Source organism: Natator depressus, chromosome 1, assembly GCF_965152275.1.
Source record: "Natator depressus isolate rNatDep1 chromosome 1, rNatDep2.hap1, whole genome shotgun sequence".
In the NCBI taxonomy this organism is placed as follows: Eukaryota; Metazoa; Chordata; order Testudines; family Cheloniidae; genus Natator; species Natator depressus.
This window is the reverse complement of record NC_134234.1, coordinates 134417647-134441152: the sequence shown is the minus strand read 5'-3', so window position 1 is coordinate 134441152 and position 23506 is coordinate 134417647. Positions and strand designations below refer to the sequence as shown.

Sequence of the window (23506 nt, the reverse complement as noted above, 5' to 3'; positions counted from 1 at the left end):
GGGAGATTGCTTAGGACATAAAGTTAATATATTCAACTGTGTGAGTGGCTTTTAATTTCTCTGCAGTAGGACACATACTGAAGTTAAATGAAAGCAGAGGGATTTTTTATTTCCAGGACACTTCTATAATTGTTCACTTAAATCATTACAGTCTTTAAATTTCCTAAAAACCTATAAAAGACATATGTTTTCATCAGCTGCAGTACACACTAAATTTAGATTAGAAGGAATGAACTGCCAAGTACTTTTTGTTAGAAGAGTTAGTATAGGATGATATACATTATACCAAAGCTGAATTTAAATATCAACAGCCTTAAATATTCTTTACTGACACAGCTGGAAGGATAATGTTCAGATTGATCATTTTGGTATATTTGGAAATGTTCTCTCTCAGAACATTTTTGTGAGAAGCAGAATAGCATTATTATAGCCCCTGTTTGTCTCTAATTATTGTTGCTTCCCATCTAGATAAAAAATTAAAATGAAACACAAACTTTAAAAGGTAGTCCTGGTTTTCTTTCTCTGCTGCCTCTTTGCACCAGGGTGAGCAGGAGAGTGTGGAATGCTAGGGGGGCTGTAGGTTAAGTACAATAATACAGTATCTTGTCTAAAATTTTGTATTTCTCTGAGATTATGTTTTTTGCTGATGCTATGAATATCATCCTGGAAAGCAGTCTTTTCTGAGAATGATATCACAATATGGCATGTCGAACAGCACATGAGTTATTTGGTAAATTCCTGAAGGCAGGCATGGGTGGAAGGTATTAAATCACTCACAGAGGGCTGATTTACACCAGCTGAAGAACCAGTTCACAAACTATCTAATTGCATTTGCTGCTCTCACAGAGAAATGAGGTCTGAACACAGGACTGGGAAACAAGAACTCCAAGTTCTAATCCCATCTGTGGCCCTGGGCAAGTCATTTAACTTGTTTACCTCCATTCCCCACTATCAAGTGGAGGTAACCACACACACTTTTTCACAAAGGAGCGTTGATTATTAATTATTATTATTATTTATTAGTTGATATTCAAAAATTCTTTGAAGATTACGGGCTCAACCTATGAATGCACCAAGTTAATACTAGGCACAGCTCAGGAGATTGGCTGAGCAGAAGGGGCGGTAGAAGGTGCTGGGCCAGCTGGGGACCTAAATAGCCAGCCCTGTAACTTAGAAGAGCTGCAGGACTGTTCTAAATTACTTGGGCTGCAGACAGCTGCAGTGCTAGCTGGCCATCTGTCAGAGCGCTGTGCATTTCATAGGGCCTTTTTCCATCCTACCCTTCCCCCAACAGGGCTTTGTTCACCCAAGAATGTGATTCAGGTGTCTGGGGGAACCAGCTGCCCCACCCAGCCTCAGCAGCACAAATGCATTTGCAAGAGGGTCAGAGAACTGTGCTATATACATTCTAAATGTGAATATTATCTGGCAGAGAGTTGTTAAATGACCTGTTGTAGGGTCCTGAATCAGCCAGGTACCTGAGTACACAGACTTCTGTGAGACCACTCATGTGCTTAATGTAATGCACATGCTTAAGTACCTGGCTGAACCAGGGCCTAAGTGGCTAACTTGGCATCCCGTTTTTTTCTAGTGGAAAGATGACACTGTCCATTCAGCCACAACCAAGTTCTATTGCACTTTACCGGTTGTAAAGAAAGGGCTAATTTATTTGTTGGAGTAAGTGGGTGGAATGTCATTGAAGCCAGCAGAGAACTTATCCCAAATGTCAACCATTGATTAAAGTACACACCAGCAATACAATATCCTTGCAATTACTTATGTCTATAATTAACAATTAGTTTGTCAATCTATAAACTGCTCTTAGCTTCTCCAAGGGCAATAGCTAAAACCCCCTGGTCATTAGCTATGATGAACAACTGAATTCTCTGGCAGTGTTGCTCAACTTGAGAAAGATTACTCATCTGTGATATTTAATCACAGCTATTTCATGCTGAGGTTTTACTGATTAATTCTGCGTGTGTAAAAGCATTCAAAATAGTTATGTCAGCCGACCAACTTCATCCCCGCTGTATCTCTGCTTTCTTCAGTGGAGTTACATGAAGGATGAGGTGGCCCACTCTTCATAACATAAGGCCTGATTCAAAGGGAAGACAATGAAAAAACTCTCATTAACATAAAAAGGCTTTGTATCAGGCCCTTTGTTATCTACCATTGTTCTGGCATAATGTACATCATCCTCACAATTTCCTTTGGAACAAAAAAAAAGTGATACTGTCCCATTTGTGTATTACAATTCAGAAGAATTAACAAAACTGCATTTTGTCTCTATGGATCATTTCATAGAATTTAGAGTGAAAACTCATAGCAGAACTGCAAGTTGTGTGTTATAAACTGAATTTTTTAAAAATAAATATTTTTCATAATACATTTTAAAGTATGCATTTCATACCATTACAAATAAAAAACCCCAAAGCTAAAGTATTTCAGTAAATAAGGGTAGTAAACATGTAGGATGGAATTTTCAAAAGTCCTTAGCATTGGTTTAACTCTGCTCCCATTGAAATCACCAATAAAACTCCCACTGATTTCAAAGGGAGTGGAGTTTGGCTAATATGGAGGTTTTTTTAAGACAAGCCCACCAACAAAATACAAAATTAACTTCAGTTTCCCACCAACCTTTCATCATTAGTACAAAGGTATCAAACTATGCAGTCATTTCAAAACCTCTGCTGGCTATGAACACAGAACCTGTTACTGTTTAAGGACAAAGGGCCCATTCCACCAGTCTCCTCAGGGTCAAATTGTTCTCATGCATTCAGCATCAGTGAAACTTGTGCATATCACATGAAATTCACCCCTCTGCAGGGGACCCGCACAAGGAAAATCTACCCCTTAAGTTCCATTTAAACCTTCAAAAGAGGGCTTGAGTGGAACTTAAGTGAGGTAAAGGACTTATGCTGGCCTACAGGGTTGAATTTCACTCCTGTATCCATCCTACTCAGAAGTCAGAAATGAGGCCTGGTGGTGTTAAGAATTTTGCCTGAGCAAATACTGCAGGATTGGGCCCCAAATCCTGCCTTTCTCCTAGTGAGCTCATCTGAGAGCCGAATTTCGTCCCCAAAGATTTTCAATATGCCTCTTCCAAGCAATGTTCTGAAAATATCCCCTTTAGTACTTAAAACCTAAGTACTTTAAGCATTTTGGTCCTCTGAGATATGAGCGTCTTCTTTTGATTTTCAATCTTATGTATAACCTACTTAACGATTTTTCATTTTTTTTAAATTTTACTTTTATGTCAAAATCATCAAGAGCATTTGATGGGAACAAAATGAGTTCTAGATGGCAAAAAAAAAAGCCTTAATTATTTATCACAAGGGATGCTAAACTTTTCACCACATAATTAAATTGACTTTGGAAAGCGAAGTAGATGAGCAGTAATTGATGCCTGCCTCTAGGAATATTTTTAAAAACATACTCTAAACTAGTCATTAATGCGGTAACAGTATTAGGAAAATCAATATCAAAGAGCTGAACAGCACCCACTTTAACAGAACTCATTCAACACTGTCTGCAGATATGATGAATAAATCAAAACGAGGAAGCCAACGGTCTTTGTTTTCATTTACTTGAGTGTTTAGCTTTTTTCAGCAGAATGTGTTAATGAACATTGAAAAGGTGCACATTAACATATTTGATAGATAATAAAATGCAATGAGGGGATTTAATCAAAGCAATGAAGGAGTCTAATTAATGCAATCCGCATTAGGTCGTGCAAATATTTTCATTGAATGCCATCTTGTAAAGCCAGTGACGTGCAGGATTTTTGCTACGTAATGCTGTGCCTCTCTCAATAAGTGCTAAGACTAACAGAAAAATGTGTGACTGAATGCAAAACCCATGGCTATATGCATAGAAATTTCTTCTCAGAATCCTTTAGATTTAGGAAATCTGACCAAGACTTTAAGGATACTGAAAATAAAGTCTGTTGATTGTTATAAATTATGTGGCATTCTGATTTTTCCCCTCCCTCTCAGTTTCAATGTTGTTTTGATTTTCTTGTCAAGGTCATTTTAAAAGACTATGTATAAATACAGTAAGTCAGGGCTTTTCAACCTTTTTCATTTGCGGACCCCTAAAACATTTCAAAAGGAGTTGCAGACTCCTTTGGAAATTCAACCTGTGGTCCCTTGCCATAGAAGTCTTATACTGAAACCGACTGAACAGAATTCAGCTACAAATGTTGCATGGGCTTGACACGGCATTTGAAGCAGCATGAAAAAGGGCGCTAAACTGTGGGTTTCTATGGTAACAACAACACTTCGAGGTTTTGACCTATAAGTGGGGATATTCACATGCTTTTGATTGATCAGAAAAATGGAATGCCTTTTCTGGGATCTGAAACTTTATTTTCACTGTCACCTTTTGCAGACCCCTTAGACATAGTTTGTGGATCCCCAGGCTCCGCGGACCACAGGTTGAAAACCACTGCTGTAAGTTATAACCTATACTGCCTCCACTCTGCTGTATTCCCTTATTGTTTATATCAGGGCCACTCTCTTTTCATATAATGTAAGAAAATTACCTAGCTTGTTAAAAATGCAGTTCATCGATTCTTTAGTGAAAAGTTAGAGGTTTTTCAAAAGCACCAAAGGATTTAGGAGAATTAGTCCCTCTTATTTCTGTAGGACTTGAGCTTCTAAATCTCTTCAGTGCTTTTTAAAATTTAAAATGATGGCATAATTTAAATAAATATTTAAATCAGGTATCTATTAACTAGCTAAGATACACACATGTTCTTTCAGAATGCAAACATTTCAGGGCAACATTTATAACCATACTACTCAAAACCTGTACTTGATTTGCCATGTCTTTTTATACATAATGTGCTTGACATTGATTATAGGAGTTTGATCCTGCCAAGTGCTGAGAAATCTCTACTGTCTTTGACTTCAGAAGGTCTATAAGGCACTCATAAGGGGACTAAACAAAACAGTGTCAGAACTGCTGTGTGATTACTTCAGAATAGCTCACAGCTCTTTCTTTAAAGTGGTACACATGAATCTCATTGGATTTTGTTGTGGAGTGAGGTATATTCTCTTTTCAATGGGGTTGTGAATACACCTGATTTTTAGGTAGGAGGGGGCAGGGGAAGGTTAAATCTGAATCCAAATTGCAATATGTAGCTAGTCCTTATCTATAGTAGACTGAGCTAAATCCCTGGATCCAAATACTTCAGAATTTTCAAGTATTCAAAATATGAATCCATTCTGTGGTGCCAACCCATTTATAGTTTCTATAGTGGATTGAACACTTAAAGTACTATGGACAAGACTCCACCACCCTCAATCACCGTAGCTTGGCTCCATGTACAGCCCCATCAAAGTCTATAGGCCTATTTGTAGCGTAACAATCCATTAATGGAAAGATAGCACAATATTACCGGTCAGGAGCGCTGTGCTATTTTTAAAAAAGTCCCTTCAGCATTAACAGGAATTATGTGTACTGCAAGGGAGCATGTGCACCAAAAGTTCTTCTCTTTTTAAATTATAGTAGAGATGTATGAATCTCAGCAATTAAGGTTCACAAGGATTTGTGGGGAAACTTTTCCTTGAACCTAATTGTGTAGATTAACATCCACTCAGTTTTGCTTTGGGTTGTCAGGTTCAAACAAAAGCAAAGACTCAAAGCAAATCTGGGAGAAAATTGTCTCAGTCTACCTGATGTTGAGTTGAGTTTTTCCTGGTTTCAATCTCAAAACCATAAATAGGCCAAATTCACTGAAATGTAGTTAAGATTGCCCCTATAGCTCACACATGTTTTGGTGAAACTGGCCGAAGTTTCCCATCTGTAACAAAACCTAAAGTCAGAAGAGTTGTATCTGGTTCATTTCAGTTTCATTACCGAAATTTCACACAACTCTAATTTACAGCCCTGGAGATTACTAAAATATGTAAAGCTCTAATTGTAGCATTATCATGCAAATGTGAGACAGAGCCATCATACATTTATCTTAGAGTTAACCTTGATTTCCGGGTGCATATCCATGCTATACATTTATTTAAGTCATATCCATATTTTTTTCTCCTTTGACTAAGTATTTATTATTTAAAGCACCGTTTCTGACAAAAAAGCAAATACCAACAGTAGCTATTCCTGACCTTTAGCACTATGGTATGTAAAGTTTATTGTATTTTTATACTATAGGTACATTCTTAGTAGCTTAGGAACTCAGTAACTACCCCCACATCTATAATAGCACCATTCTATACCACATCCCACTCCTTCACAAGATGGCTTCAATGGTCAGTCCCACTCACCATTGTAGTTTCTGCTATTGAACCAAAGCTGTTGATAAATATGTTGCAGGTAACATTTACAGGAGGACCTGCAAGTTGAACAATAAATAGAAAAATTGACAGGTTCTGTTCATGACATATCAAGTATTGTTGTTTTCTTGCCAGTGGCATCATAACACTTACCATTGTGGTTTCTGTGACTGATCCAAAACTGTTGATAAAAATATTGCAAGTAACGTTTACTGGAGGACCTGTGGAATGCAATAAAAATGTTGCAATATACATTGAAGCAAAAGCACAGATCCATCGACATCTGTACAGACTGGTACAGATGTGGATGAAACTAAGCAGAAAAGTGAGATTTCACAGTCAAAGTCATGTGCATGTCCATCAAAGAAACAATATCACCACAAATACTCTGATTAGACTGGTGTTGTCAGAAAATATTTTTACTTTTTTCATGTAAGGATTTATGAAAAGTGTTCGACTGACAAGATTAGACACAAAAGTTCTTTGTTGATCCACCAGACCAGAACAACACAGACAGCAGCATTGTAATCTTCCCACATCTCAGCCCAGTAATGGAGAGACCATCTCTGGCAGTTCAGTCATCATGCCTATTCCATTCAGTCCTTGGCCTTTCTGCTGAGACTTCCAGCAAGGACAACTATTAACGTAGACTCCTGTCCATTAAAAAGAGGATTCAGACAACCAACCCTTTTCACATCAGACACCAAGATGCCTATTAATCCTAAAAAGAAAAGGAGTACTTGTGGCACCTTAGAGACTAACAAATTTATTTGAGCATAAGCTTTCGTGAGCTACAGCTGTACTCCTTTTCTTTTCTTTTTTTTTTTTTTTTTGCGAATACAGACTAACACGGCTGCTACTCTGAAACCTATTAATCCTAACAATTCTTTGTCACTACCAATCTTGACTAGGCACAGCTTTTGCTAGACAGCAACACTATATTTCCTCTGTTCCCCACTCCAACCGTCCCCATTATTTAGGAATCACTGAACAAGTATGAACATGAAGGGAGCCTAAATGATACTTAATTTTTATCTACTAGCTCTTTAGCTATGATGTAACAAAGAGGTGTTTTTACATGAATTCCTAATCAATCAGATTGGACTAAAGCTAGATGATTGAATTCAGGCAGTGAGAGATTTCACATATGCAGTTAATATTACATACTGTTTTCTATTTTCCCATTATCAATTTTTTAATCTTAAAATTTTTCTGATATGTAAAATCTCTGTGTTTCACATTTGCATTTTTGTGAGATGTACAGAATATTTGTAAAAGTTAAAAGTAACATTCCTTTGGGATGTTCAAAAGTGCATTCCAGTGGAGTCCAGCAATCTTACTATTATTAACAAAAGTTTCTCTTTTATCTGGAACAAATAGCAGCCTACAAGCTACAGCAAATGAAGTGCTGCATTGTTCTCTTTTTCTCGGTCAGAGGTGTAGTTTTTAACAGCATTTCCTTTTCTTCCCTTCTCCCAAGTTTCAGTCTAGTAAACCCAACATTTTGCTCATTTCATATCTTCTCACTCAAAGCATTCCTTCCAGCTGTGGAATTTTGGCTAACAATTTCTGTATATCTAAATATTGGCAATGCATCCACGCTCCTTTTCTGCACTTTCACCTTGCTATCCTGAAATAATTCCAATTTATCAATGAGTCATGAATTTGTTGTATCCTTATTTGCATTCATTTATAAATCCATCATATGATTTATAGTAGGTACTTTACAGACAAATAAGCAAAAAAGGCTTTTGCCAAATAAAGTTACACTCTATGGTCCCAATCCTGCAACATTCATAATGTGGGATAGGTGGCTGCAACTGCAGAGAGCCCCAGTGAAGTCAGTCTGTTTGCACATTGTAAATAGGGGCCTAGTTAAACAATGTACAGGGAAAGAATAGGAGATACGTGTAATAAAAAAGCAAAATGACTCAGCAGTCCAGTTTGGCACATCTTCATTCCCTCTATTTTTTTCTTTTGAAGATTTTCTGTTGTTGATTTTGTTAGTAGTTCACAGAGGGTGTTGGGGATAATCATTTGTAGGCCTTAAAGGGGAAGTATGCCTTTAAGTAAAGAGTGTTCACAACACTTTTAATTTTAAAAAGTTTCATGCACTTGTATCCCTTCTTCAAGATTATCTCATCGAATAGTGCATTTGGAATTATAGCGGCAAAACCTCTTAAGCTGCACTTGAGGTTTCAGGGCCTGTTCTAAACCCATAAGGGTCTGTTCCAAAACCCACAAGCTTTCACCTGATTTGACTACTCAAATCCCTACCTCTAAAAACCAAGCAAAACTGGATGTTAAATCAAGTCCTCTGTTTTGATATGCATCTAATCCTTTCATTAAGTATTATTACATTATTTCGGGCTACTTTTTAGTCTTCTAGAATGGGATCAACCATGGCTGAGTATGCAACCATACTCTAGGGTTTTGATGTTCTGCTGACTGGATTACCTATATGTTTTGGATCCATATAAGAACTAGGTATTATTATGATTATTTAAAATAAAAAAATTTTAAAAAAATCTTCATCCTGGTTTCTGAATGGCGTTATTCCCAAAAAAGGATAGCTGAAGCGTGAATCCATCAGAAAGAGGACAACTGCTTATCTGCCAGATAGCTAGCGTTTCGCAGTATGTTGGATCTCATCACCTCTCCAGCAGGCCTGAGCCTACTGCCAGCTCATCAGACTTCCTAGTGTGCATCCTTCTAAAAGAGGCTGGTGCTTTAAAGTGCAGCACACCTCCTGTAACTAGAGCAGTGGACTTGTTCCGCCGCTTCTGCAGGGAAAGCCCCTGGTGGGCCGGGCTAGTTTGTTTACCTGCCGCGTCCGCAGTTTCGGCCGATCGTGGCTCCCAGTGGCCGCGGTTCGCTGCTCCAGGCCAATGGGAGCTGTTGGAAGTGGCGTGGGCTGAGGGATGTAGTGGCCGCCACTTCCCGCATCCCCCATTGGCCTGGAGCAGCGAACCGCGGCCACTGGGAGCCGCAATCCGTCTGAACCTGCGGACACGGCAGGTAAACAAACCGGCCCAGCCCGCCAGGGGCTTTCCCTGCAGAAGTGGCGGAACAAGTTTGGCAACCACTGAACTAGAGGGCACTTAGTACCTCACAGAATGTTTTCCTGAATTGAGCCCTCAGTATCCTAGAGATAATTCTCCAGAGTTGGCTGAGCCATACTTTTTTGGCAGTTCCCATATTTATGATATGTAGCTGTGGACTCTCCTCTCTATGAGTAGCATGTAAGCCTCTCCCTGTCAGTTGCTAGAGGGGGTCTGTGCACTCCATCACACAGGAGTACGGCTGAATTGAATTAAGTGTGCATAGCAATGTCTGCTGAGACTTTTCCAGTTGTTAACTCTGCTTTTGTCAGTGGCCTTTGATGCACATTCTCTGGTGCTGGTGTCTTATGTTGAATGCCTCATTTACTAGATATGGTCATTTCTAGATTTATCTTTTCTCCTTGCCCTGGAGAGTTTTTCACCTTCATCCAAACTCTGTATTCTCTAGTGTTCAGTCTGCACATGGTAGCTTTTTTCTTCATGTGAATCAGATTCCCTTTAACTACAATGTCAATGGTGTTGTCATTATATAAAAGAGGTATAAAACAATTCCCAGGTGTTTGACAATTTTCCGTGGACATATATTTGAGTAAAGGGGTATATAAGGAAAGAATAATTATTGAAAATCAAAGAATGGGATACATGCACACACATGAACTCGGCGCGGGGGGGGGGGGAGGGAGGAGGGAGTGGAAAGATGTGTAAGCAAAACTAGAGATAGAGAAGGAAAAACACTTCTTTTCACATATACACAAAATGAATGTGAAATCCTAACAGGCTAACTGAGCAAAGAATGACAAGCATATTCAGGGCCTATCCTTGAGGTCACAACTCATTGTAATCTCTCTCATTAGGCCTAAAGTCTCCCTCGAATTATGTGCTCCCACAGGGAAGTAAGAACACCACTAACGGCCCAGTGTGGTATAACCCCATCTTGGGTCTGGGCATACAGGAATAAGAGAGCGCTAATCACCCATTATTGCCCCAACCTGGAGCAGGTGGGCAGGGAATGTACGGGGAATGAGCAGAGCCTTGACTCCAGTCACCAATATGTCAGTAAGCACAGCTCAGCTGGCCTGAGGAACTCTGCAGTTTGCAGATGATACAGGACAGCAGCAAATTACTTCCCCCACCTCCCAAAGCAAGGGAGAAGTAAGGAGGCAATTGTGCTGCAGAAAGGTGCCAGTTTTGAGGTGCAGGGCCTCCCTGAAGTGATGCAATTTACACACTATTTGCTCAGGGATATACCTAAAGGCCTAATCTAGCCCTATACCAGACAAACTCACATTGAAATCAGTGAGTTTGCCTAAGGACCAGGTGAAAAACTGAAAGCCAGATTGTACCTGGCCTTTATGGAGGTTCACAGGGGATGAGTGGGGAAATCAAGGAGCCTTCCTCCTACCTTGCACGGTCCACGTAAGTTGCAGCGCCTATGCTCAGAAGAATGCAGGCTCTGCTTACTCTCTGCACCCCACAGGCATCTAATGCTCCCCAGCATGGGGTGAGGAGAAAGTCTGGCCATAGCACCACCCCTTTGCCATACCAGCCTGCAGGAGCGAGACTGATGAAACTGGAAGAGGAGCCAGGAAAACGTATACTAATTTTAGCTGCCATGAGCTTTGGACAAATACGACTTCCATCTAAACAGAGACACCTAGCTAGAGTGTTAACTGTGAGGAAAGAGGGAGCAGCACATCACTCACAAGAGGCAAGAAGTAGGGGGACCAAATGTACATGTGGTCACCCAAATGCTTACTTATAAATGTGGCATTTCTCACCAAAGAGTGATGTACTTTGTTTACTATGATGTCTTTTCGGAGTGAATCATGCTGTTTCCCTAAGTATGATAATGCCTAATAAAAACAGAAATCCCTTTCCTTTAGTGCCTATTTAGAAACATTCTCCATGGTGCAATATATTGTAACCATTAATATCCTTAAATCTCTTTTGTTCTTCACCGATGACAATTTCAGCCATTAAGCACAAAAAAAGGGCAAAGATCTTAGGGACCTCTGAAATGCAGTAATTGTATGGTATTTTACGAGGATCCAATTTGCTGGAACAAACAAATAGACCCAAAATGATTATTCTGCTTCATCACGCTAAAGCCAATATCATCTTTAAGTGCCTCCCTCTTTACAAAAGCTTAGTTAACTGAGCATGTTGTGTCTAGTATCATCTGACTATGGCAACGCACAATTCTGGGCACCTGCTGTAGTACTGAGACTATGGAATTGCATTTTGTGGAACTGACATACGTGTATCAACAATAGAATAAACCTATTCAGCCTAACCCAGGGGTGGGCAAACTATGCCCCGCGGGCCGAATCCGGCCCACGAGCCGTTTTAAGCCAGCCCATGCTCAGCCCTGCTCCAGCGCTCCGGCCAGGGCGCAAGGTCGGGGCTGCACCACTCGTCTCCCAGAAGCCATGGGATGGCCCCGCTCTGGCTCCAACATGCTCCAATGGAACCTGCAGGGGTGGTGCCTGCAGATGAGCCAGCATGGAGAGCTGCCTGGCCATGCCTCCGCATAGGAGCCAGAGCAGGGACATGCCACTGCTTCTGGGAGCCCCTTGAGATAAGCACCACTCGGAGTCTGCAACCTCGAGCCTCTCCCCATGCCCCAACCCCCTGCCACAGCCCTGATCCCACTCCTGCTCTCCAAACCCCTTGATCCCAGCCCAGAGCACCTTCCTGCACCCCAAACCTCTCATCCCCAGCCCCACCCCAGAGCCCGCACCCCCAGCCGGAACCTGCACCCCTTCCCGCACCCCTGCCCCAGCCCTGATCCCCCTCCAGCCCTCTGAACCCCTCGGTCCCAGTCCAGAGCACCCTCCTACACCCCAAACTCCTCATCCCCAGCCCCATCCCAGACTCCGAACCCCCTCCTGCACCCCAACCCCAATTTCATGAGCCCACCGTACAATTTCTATTTGGCCCTTGGACCAAAAAGTTTGCCCACCCCTGGCCTAGCCTGATTCCACCTGATCCTTTCACAGGTGCACAGTGGGGGGAAATGTGCAAGGAGCAGAAGGCCAGGCAGAAATGCAGCTCCTGAGCACAGGAAGTGTTCCATCCTCTATTCCCCTGACAGCGTACAGCACCCCAAAGTGGGCACAGAGAGATGGACATAGGATCTGGGCTCTACCTTGCTCCATGTCCATGAGGCACCAGTCCATGGGGCAGGGTCTACAGGAAGCACGCTGGGTGGAAAGCTATGATACATGAGTAGAGCCCTACCAAACTCACGGCCATGAAAAACGCCTCACAGACTGTGAAATCAGATCTCCCCCATGAAATCTAGCTATTGGAGGGAAGAGGGTGGGGCATGGCTGGGGGCACCCCAGTCAGGGGCTCCTACTGGGCACTAGGCTCCAGTTGCTAGTCCTGGCAGGGCTGGGGCGGGATGGGACTTCTTCTTCCTCTGCATGTCCACTTTTGGGGGGAGATAAGACCCACCTCTGGGTACCTCCCCTGGCTGCAGGAAACTCCACGGCTGCACTGCCTTCAGAGTGAGGGGTCTTCTGTCCTGCCTTCAGAGCTGGGCTCTGAAGACAACAGCTGTGGAGTTTCCTGCAGCTGGGGGAGGTACCCAGAGGTGGGTCTGATCTCCCCCCTGAGAATGACCATGCAGGGGAAGAGGAAGTACTGTCTCTCCCCAGCCCGGCCAGGACTAGCAGCTAGGATCCCCCAGCTGGAGCACCCCCAAGAGCACGCGAGAGATCAGACCCCCTCCAGGAACCTCCCCTGACTGCGGGAACCTCCCCTGACTGCAGGAAGCACTGAAGCAGGAAGCGTCCTGCCTTTGATTAACCCCAAGAAAAAACCTAAGCAAATATACAGTCTTGCAACATATACATACCCTCAATGTCAATAGAATCAGACTGTCAGACCAAAGAGATGCAAGTTCCAGAGTTAAAGGCCCTTCACCAAGAATGCCTTGTTCTCCCACCAAAGACAGAGGCATGACAGATCAAGATGATTACAGAATGAGTCACGAAAAGGAAGCATTTCCTTTCGAGTAGCTACTACCAGAGCTATCTGCATATTGACTTACAGTGAGGTCAAACACTACACATTCAGCAATACAGTTTTGAAGTGTTGCATGGGGTTTTGGCTGAGTATCTCTTGTTGAATTTAATGTGAGTCACGTAGGTAAAATCCCAGCAAAGTTTTGAGGAAAGAAAATCTCAGTTAAGTTCAATTTTTATATGCATTAAAGAGCTCATGAAAGTTGCTGGATTAACATCCCTGAAGAGTGATGACCTCTGTCCATAGGACAGGAACCAGAGGAGCTGGGTAAGTTTCCTCACACCACACAAGAGGCTCAACTCTGCACTAGAGGGACCACCTCTTGGAATTATAGGATAGTACATTCACCATGCCTATTAATTTCTGTCCCTTTCTGATGAGATTCCCAGTAGAAATGAATGTAGGAGCCAATTATGGGGTTACTGTACTGAGATCATTTCACTTAGGGCTTGTCTACACAGGAAGTTACTTTGCAGACAGCCCAGGTATGAATTTACCGCACATCAACTTGTTACGCAATAACATCCTTGCGATCACAGCTGCAGTGCTGTGAAAGTCCTGCAATGCAGCTTAGTGTACTAGGGTTTCAAGCAGTAGTACGCTAAGCTGCACTCCAGAACTTTCACTGCGCTGTAGCAGTGATCACATGGGAAGTTTCTGTGCAGCAAACAGTAACTTGACATGTAGACAAGCCCTTAGGCTGTCTAACATTGAGTCTCTACTTAGCTGCTCTGCCCCCAGACCTGTGATCTAGAGGTGAAGGCTCTATATGCAATTGCCAATCTCCTGAGCTATCCAGTCTCCTTACTTTTATAATACACGTTACACGTGTAAATCTCTGTGCATAAAAATAAGACTATGGGTAAAAATTTTAAAAGCACCTAGCTGACTTAGGAGCCTAAGTCCCATTGACTTAGGCTCCCACTGCAACCTAGTGACAGAAGATGTGGAAAAAGCTAATGTACTCGATGCTTTTTTTGCCTCTGTCTTCACGAACAAGGTCAGCTCCCAGACTACTGCACTGGGCAGCACAGCATGGGAAGGAGGTGACCAGCTCTCTGTGGAGAAAGAAGTTGTTCGGGACTATTTAGAAAAGCTGGACAAGCACAAGTCCATAGGGCCAGATGTGCTGCATCTGAGAGTGCTAAAGGAGTTGGCAGATGTGATTGCAGAGCCATTGGCCATTATCTTTGAAAACTCATAGCAATCGGGGGAGGTCCCGGATGACTGGAAAAAGGCTAATGTAGTGTCCATCTTTAAAAAACGGAAGAAGGAGGATCCTGGGAACTACAGGCCAGTCAGCCTCACCTCAGTCCCTGGAAAAATCATGGAGCAGGTCCTCAGGGAATCAATTCTGAAGCATTTAGAGGAGAGGAAAGTGATCAGGAACAGTCAGCATGGATTCACCAAGGGCAAGTCATGCCTGACAAATCTAATTGCCTTCTATGACGAGATAACTGCCTCTGTGGATGAGGGGAAAGCAGTAGACGTGTTATTCCTTGAATTAGCAAAGCTTTTGCTTCGGTCTCCCACATTATTCTTGCCAGCAAGTTAAAGAAGTATGGGCTGGATGAATGGACTATAAGGTGGATAGAAAACTGGCTAGATTGTCGGTCTCAATGGGTAGTGATGAATGGCTTCATGTCTAGTTGGCAGCCAGTATCAAGCGGAGTGCCCCAAGGATCGGTCCCAGGGCCAGTTTTGTTCAATATCTTCATTAATGATCTGGAGGATGGCGTGGATTGCATCCTCAGCAAGTTTGCAGATGACACTAAACTGGGAGGAGAGGTAGATATGCTGGAGGGTAGGGATAGGGTCCAGAGTGACCTAGACAAATTAGAGGATTGGGCCAAAAGAAATCTGATGAGGTTCAACAAGGACAAGTGCAGAATCCTGCACTTTGGATGGAAGAATCCCATGCACCGCTACAGACTAGGGCAGGGGTCGGCAACCTGTGGCACGTGAGCCCACTTTTAATGGCACGCTGCTGCCTGCTGAGGAGCTGGGAGCAAGAGGCGCTAGGAGCTGAGAGGGAGAATGCATACTGTTGGAGGACTGAGGAGTACAAGCATTATCAGACACCAGGAGGAAGGTCCTATGGTTAGAATAAAGAAGGTGTTGGGAGGAGGCCATGGGGAAGTAGCCCAGGGAGTTGTAGCTGTCGCACAGCTGTTCCAGGAGGCACTCTAGACAGCTGCATTCCACAGGGCCCTGGGCTAGAACCCAGATTAGAGGGCGGGACCGGGTTCCCCCCAAACCTCCCAACTCCTGGTCAGACACAGGAGGAGTTGACCTGGACTGTGGGTTCAGAAAAACGGCCAAACTAAGGGCTGCCGTGAAGCTCCAAAGCGAGGAAATCCGCCAATAAGTGCAAGACCCACCAAGGTAGAGGAGGGATTTTGTCACAGTACCCACTGTATGTGGGCAGGGCCAGGACCCCAGACCGGCAGCGGGCTGAGCGGGTCCAGCAGCCGGCATCCCGGCTGGCAGCAGCCGGCATCCCGGCTGACAGGAGCCGGCAGATGGAACCCCTGAGCAGCAGCGGGCTGAGCCGCTTCCTGAGGTCCCTTCCAACTGTGATATTCTATGATTCTATGACTTGCAATAGGAGTTAGATTCTTAGATGCCTAACTCACTTTTGAAAACTTTGTCTTACACCTTTAATTCTTCCTATATATTTCAACCCAAAAATACCATATGAGTCCTCTTCTTTCATGCTCTTCCAGTCCAATTTAATTGAATCACTCCACTGCAAGCCATTTAGCTCTGCAAATCTGTCTTCATTACTCCACCGTAACAAAGCAATTGCTACCACTTATTTCTTCCTCATGGGAATTTGAATGAATTGTTTATAGTACTGATTGGTGTGTGAAGACCCAGGGGTGTGCTTCTTGTCTGGTCCCTAGAGAGTGCTCATTGGAACCAGAGAATGGGAGGGTAGCAGCTTTTCAGGTATGAGAGCTGACAGCTCCAGGACTATCCGTGTGAGCAGATTGCAAAGGCAGTTGTTTCCCAATAGTCTATGAAAATGGCCAGTTGCTTTACATTAATGGCCCTGTGCTGCTGATCAACATGTAAAGTGCATAATCTGTGTCAAGGCATGAGTGTGAACCTTGGCACCCTAAACACTACTGCAATGCTATTTGTACACAATATATCTTCTAAGGCATCATTTGAAATAACACACTGGTCAATAATATCTTTGGGAAATGTATATGACAATGCTTTATGGATATTCAAGGATATTATCCTTTAAAGTCTGTGTCTAAAAGGTGTTTAAACCAGGCATGTCAGGAGTTGATAAACAGGTTTTCTCCAGACAAAGTAAAGAGTCCAACACCTCAAACCAGGTGTGGCCAAATTCAATGGGCTATTCATTTGTATCAAGAGTTTCAGGAAGAGAACATTTATATTGTAAAATTGAATCAGGAAGCATCACACAGGAGCACCCCAGAGATACCTTAATCAAGATGGGGTCAGCCCCTGAGAGGAGGCAGGAGACTGAACCCCAGGGGATCAATTTAACCCTGAAAACATGGGCAGACTGAGATATAAGGACACACCAAAAGACTAAGTTATCCTTCACCTGAGGAGACAAGGAAAACCAGCACCTTGGACGTTTTGAGGACCTAGGCTAAGAGTTAGCAGCTATTTCGGGGAAAGGAAGAGTGGTGAGGAAACTATCTTGAACAAAGACTGTAGCTTGATAAGTTAGGTCTGACACATTAGAAAGCGTATCTTCACTTTTACTTGTTTGTAACCATTTCTAGCTTTATTCCTACTACTTGCTATCACTTAACCTGTGTCCCTTTGTTAATAAATGTGTTTTATTTTTACTATAAACCACCTCAGCACTGTGTTTGAAGGACAGGATGTGGTTACACTAGATAAGTTAATAAGATGTAATTTATTGACTCTATAAAAGAGCAGCAAACTTAATATCTTCTGTGAATGTACAGAGATAAGTACTGTGCAGTGCAAAGAGATGTCTCTGAGGAGCTCGGGGGCTGGAGTTGCCTGATTATTACCTCCTATCCAAGGTTAAGACTGTAGAGTCTCAAGAAGTTTGCCAGTAAGGAAAACAGATAGGTGTGTCAGGGAGCTGACACAGTCTAATCTGCAGCAAAATTCACTCTTGCTGAGGCAGAGGGGTAACACAGTGGCTCACAGCTGTGGGTGTCCCCAGAAGCATGTTATAATGAGATGTTCCTTAATATGGTCAAATATAAAATCATGAAATTTGCATTCCAGCATGGGATAAGCCAAACTCCTCCCATGCACCATTATTTTTAATATTTTTTTATGAATGCAATGAAACCAACTCATCCAAACTACCACATGGTAGATAAAAAAAAAGATGCATTGTGAAAGGTAGGTGTTTGTGTGTGTGTGTGAAAAAAGATTCATATTGAAATTCTCACCAATCCAGTCTACAATTCAATTTTCAGTCATAATGCACTGCTCCATTGTTCTGTTCTACGTACTCCCCCACTTAATGTAGAACCACAGAATCATAGAGATGTAGGACTGGAAGGGACCTCGAGAAGTCATCTGGACTGAGGCAGGACCAAGTAAACCTAGACCATCCCTGACAGGTGTGTGTCCAACCTGTTCTTAAAAAATCTTCAATTACAGGGATTCCACAACCTCCCTTGGATGTCTATTCCAGAGTTTATGTACCCTTATAGTTAAAAGTTTTTCCTAATATTGAACCTAAATCTCCCTTGCTGCAGATTAAGCCTATTACTTCTTTTCTTACCTTCAGTGGACACGGAGAACAATTGAGCACAGTGCTCATTAAAACAGACCTTAACATATTTGAAGATTATCAGATCACCCTTCAGTTTTCTTTTCCCAAAACTAAATATAATTAGTCTTTTTAACCTTTCCTCTTAGTCAGGTTTTCTAAACCTTTTACTACTTTTGTTGTTCTCCTCTGGACTCTCTTCAGTTTATTCACATCTTTTCTATGGTGTGGTGCCCAGAACTGGACACAGATCTTCAGCTGAGACTTCACCTGTGCCAAGTAGAGCAAGACAATTTTCTCCCATGTCTTACATATGACACTCCTGTTAATACACCCTAGAATGAAAATAGCCTTTTCCACAACTGCATCATGCTGTTGACTCATATTCAACTTCTGATCCACTATAACCCCCACATTCTTCTCAACAGTACTACCTCCTAGCCAGTTATTCCCCATTTTGTAGTTGCACTTGATTTTTTCCATTCCAAATGAAACACTTCACACATGCATTTTTATTCAATTTCATCTTGTTGATTTGAGACCAATTTCCAATTTCTCAAGGCCATTTTCAATTCTAATCCTGTCCTCCAAAGTGCTTGTAATCCCTCCCAGTTTGGTGTCATCCATACATTTTATAAGTATACTCCACACTTATCCAAGTCATTAATGAAAATATTGAATAGTACCAGACCCAGGACTGACTGCTGTGACTCCCACTGGATTCATCCTCCCAGTCTGACAGCAAACCACTGACAACTACTCTTTGAGAATGGTCAACCAGTTCTGCATCCACCTTATAGGAATTTCATCTAGACACATTTCCCTAGTTTGCTCATGAGAATGTTGTGGGATTGTGTCAAAAATCTTACTAAAATCAAATATATCACTACTGCTTCCCCTCTTCACTATGCCAGTAACCCTGTCAAAGAAGGAAATTAGGTTGGTTTGGCATGATTTGTTCTTCACAAATCCATGCTGTCTATTCCTTATTATCCTCTAGATGCTTACAAATTGATTGCTTAATAATTTGTTCCAATATCTTCCCAGGCATCTAATATAGGCTGCCTGGTTTGTAATTTCCCAATTCTCCTTCTTTCTCCCTTTTTAAAGATAGGTACTGTGTTTTCCCTTCTCCAGTCCTATAGGACCTCATCCATCCTCCATGAGTTCTCAAAAATAATTACGAACAGTTCCGAGATTGCTTCAGCTAGTTCCTTAAGTACCCTAAGATGAATTTCATCAGGACCTGCTGACTTGAATACATCTAATTTATCTAAATATTCTTTAACTGATTCTTTCTCTATTTTGGTTTGCATTTCTTCCTCCTCGTTGTTAATATTAATCTTGTTGAGTATCTGTCACCATTAACCTTTTTAGTAAAAACTGAATTAAAAGAGGCATTAAACACCTCAGCCTCCTTGATCTCATCTGTTGTTGGCTCTCCTTCCCCACTAAGTAGAGGATCTACACTTTCCTTCATCTTTCCCTTCATCCTAATGTATTTATAGAACAATTTCTTATTGCTTTTTATGTTCCTTTTGTGTATGTTATTTTGTGCCTTAGCCTTTCTGATTTTATCCTACATGCTTGTACTATTCTTTTGTCCTACTGCTTGGGAATTTGTCTATATTTCCACTTTTTATAGGATTTGTTTTTGCTTTTCAGGTCATTAAAGAGTTTCTGATGGAGCCATTGTGACGTTATAAGCATATTTCCATAAAGAATATGGAGTGTGATATGGATATAGTATAACTAGGATATACTTTATGCAAGGATATACTTTGGCTCATGTGAGGCATCACTGAAAAGGTTATGATCTACTGAATGTGTTTATTCAATTTGTACAGATGTATCATTTTTGTATCTGAAGCTAGGAATATGGACCATTGTGACAGGGTCGGGCCAGACGGCTACAGGAGAGTAACAGAAGGCAGATGTATTAGCCCCAGGTTAAGTAGGTCCCTTTTCCCCGGGTAAGGCAACAGGGAAGGTTCCAGAACAATCAGGAACCTTCTGGAGACAATTAAGACAGACAGGCTGATTAGAACACCTGCAGCCAATCAAGAAGCTGCTAGAATCAATTAAGGAAGGCTAATCAGGGCACCTGGGTTTAAAAAGGAGCTCACTTTGTGGTGCGCGTGTGAGGAGCTGGGAGCAAGAGGCACTAGGAGCTGAGAGGGAGAATGCATACTGTTGGAGGACTGAGGAGTACAAGCATTATCAGATACCAGGAGGAAGGTCCTATGGTTAGAATAAAGAAGGTGTTGGGAGGAGGCCATGGGGAAGTAGCCCAGGGAGTTGTAGCTGTCGCACAGTTGTTCCAGGAGGCACTCTAGACAGCTGCATTCCACAGGGCCTTGGGCTGGAACCCGGAGTAGAGGGCAGGCCCGGGTTCCCCCCAAACCTCCCAACTCCTGGTCAGACACAGGAGGAGTTGATCTGGACTGTGGGTTCAGAAAAACGGCCAAGCCTGAGGGCTGCCGTGAAGCTCTAAGGTGAGCAAATCCGCCAATAAGTGCAAGACCCACCAAGGTAGAGGAGGAACTTTGTCACACCATGTATCTGTATTTCAAATGTGCTACTTTGGCAGACACCCACAACTAGCCCTTCAGGTACAACAATGAAAAAGCCAGACAGGGCTGATGGCCCATCAGCAAAGACAATGGACTGTGAATGAGCTTAGTCTTCCTGTGGACACTCCAGACAGCCTGCGAGTAATGGTTGCCACAGCCCTGCAGAGACATGTGACTGAGTCACCTGGTTCTGGACACCACTCCTCCTCCCTTAGAATGCCAATGTGTTTCCACTGGAAGACAAAGGGTTCCTGCCATACACAAGAGCTATATAAGGCAGGAGAGTGACATCATTGAGGTTCTCCTCTGTCTCCACAAAGAGACACTGGGAAACACCTGGCAACAAGAACTGAACTGGGATGAGAAGAGTTAAGCCCACCCTGGAAGGGTGTCCAGCCTGTGAGTAATAATACCCGAAGTTACAAGCTGCAGGCCAATGCAGATGGTTTTCAAGAATCTGTGTAATCTGCCTGAGACAACATTTAGGGTGAGAAATTACTATTTGTAGCCAATTTCTTTAGTTAATCAAGCTTAGTTTGCGTGCTTTGTCTTTTTTGTTTTGTTTGCTTTTTGCTTAGTAATCTGCCTTGTTCTGTTTGCTATCTCTTAAAATCTGCCTTTTATAGTTAATACATTTGTTTTGTTTATTATTAAACCCAGTTTGTGCAATTTCTAACTTGGAGGAGGGGGCAAGAAGGTGTGCATATCTCTCTTCACATGGAGGAAGAGGGCAAATTTTTATGAGCTTGTACTGTGCGGATTATTCTATACAGCACAAAACACTATACCTTTGGGTCTGCACTCCAAGAGGTGGGCACCTGAGTGCTGGGGCAAGTCCCTTAAGCTGAACCTTCCCTGAGCTGATCTCAGTGTCTGTGTCTTTCTGCATAGCCCTGCCTGTGTGTGTGCTAAAGGAGGTTTAAGAGCCTGGCTCAGCAAGACAGGTTAAAGGTGGTCCAGGCAGACTCAGTGGTATCTCAGTACACCAGGTGGCATCTTAAAGGGGGGCAACTCATCACAGCCCTATTCCTATTTTTCTTTCACATTGGAATAGTTGGCAATTTTGCCTTTAATATTTTTCCTTGTGAAACTGCCAGCTCTCCCAAACTCCTTTATCCGTTATATTTTCTCCCCATGGGCCATTAACTACCAATTCTCTGAGTTTGTTAAAGTCTTCTTTTTGAAGTCTGTTGTCTTTATTCTGCTGCTCCCACTCCTTCCTTTCATTAGAATTATGAAATCTATCCTTTCATGATCACTTTCACCCATATACATTTTCACAAACCATATGATATCTTATTACTGAATTCCTTATTTTCACACCCAAATCCTCCCACTCCCTTCCTTCTCTAAGGCCTGGTCCTTTACCAAAGAAGTGAATTGGAGCTTTGGAGTTCAGTGAATACAGGATCAAGACCAATAATTCCATGATTCTCCCTCACCCACATGCCCAAACTCAGAATCAGTTTTGACTCCTTTCCTTTCTGCTTGGGTCCTGTTCCTTCACTTTGTTTCCAAAGTCTGCCAGCTTTTTACTTAATTTCGTCATAATTCACCTTACCTTGTCACCTCTACCACGAGAACAGTTCTCTGCATTTTGAACACCTCAGTGGCTGCAACCTCCTGCTCTTTAACCTCCTTGTATTACCACTAGTTCCCTTTGCAATCCAGGCAGAATGCTGCTCTGAAAATAATTTCCCCTTCCTTCTCAGGCCATATCATTCCCTATGTGAATGCCTTCATTAGGTACCTATTAACTTATATTTTATTCTCAAGCTCCTGGTCCTCACCTCTTTGACCCTGTATAACTCTGCTCTCATTTCATCCTACTCTCTCTAAATTGTTCCTAAACTCCACCATAGCCTTCCAGATTAGTATAGATACATCACTTGTATCCTTCCCCACTCACCTTTATACTTTCTTCTGTGCTACCTCTTATGTATGGAACAGTTTCCCATCCCTTATGCACCAAACAACTCTCTCTTCATTCAAATTCCTCCTTAAAACACACTTCAGTGATTCGTTTCATCAATAAACGGTCATTGTCACCAATTCTTCCCGTATATTAAATGAAAACAAATGGCATCATCTTGTTAACTGGGCTAATCACATTTTATATCTGTGCTAGATTACCTGCTTTACTGAAACTATGCCTTCTGGGACATTAGAAGCTGCAAGGAACTTCAGTGAGGCTTCACAGGGGCACAGGGGTTCTAGATTTTCTGCATTTTGAACATTCTAGATTATACAATCCTTATTCACATTGAATAGCATTTTACTATACAAGTAACCCCATTGAAAGCAACAGAGCTTCATGCAGAATAAGGAGCTAATTAATGTAAGAGTGGCAGAAATTGACCTAAATTAATTATAATTGCAGTGATTTATGAAAGAATATTTACCTTTTCATCTATAGAAAAAATGAATTAACATTCTGTTTTGAATATACAAAATATGCACACACACTTTAAAAGTGTGGAAAAACTGTAGTTCCAAGGGGGTATGTATCATGAAAGCCGCAAAATTCTCCTTCACAGCTATTTCTATGTGGTTGTAACTTGTCCATTCAATCTGATCAAAGCTTTAAAAAGTTTTGTTTTGAAACAGGAAGTTAGCATTTGAGTATAGGGTAAATATGCTGTGGGGTTTTCTCCGAGAAAAACACCTCATTCTGACCTGATTTTATAAGCTACTGTCATTTGGAAATGAAAATTGCAGTTAAATTTCCATTATATGAAGTCCCTGTGAGCCAAGGACCCTCCACACTTTCAGTTTGTTATGAGCGTGTGTGCACTTATGTGTGAA

General features: G+C 42.2%; 1 protein-coding gene across 4 annotated transcripts in view; it reads right to left on the bottom strand.

The window, feature by feature from the left end:
• The window catches only part of GLRA2 (glycine receptor alpha 2), a 155978-nt gene that overhangs the window by 116233 nt on the left and 16239 nt on the right, over positions 1-23506 (bottom strand). The window contains exons 2-3 of one of the 4 annotated variants that reach the window (XM_074967173.1): positions 6441-6508; positions 6279-6346 (exon numbers count right to left, since the gene is read on the bottom strand). The exons of 1 other annotated variant lie outside the window; for it this stretch is intronic. In XM_074967173.1, the coding sequence (XP_074823274.1) occupies positions 6279-6281 (3 nt within the window). In that variant the 5' untranslated portion in view covers positions 6282-6346; positions 6441-6508. The remainder of the gene's footprint in view (positions 1-6278; positions 6347-6440; positions 6509-23506) is intronic. 2 more of the 4 variants (XM_074967157.1, XM_074967153.1) reach the window with 2 other exon arrangements.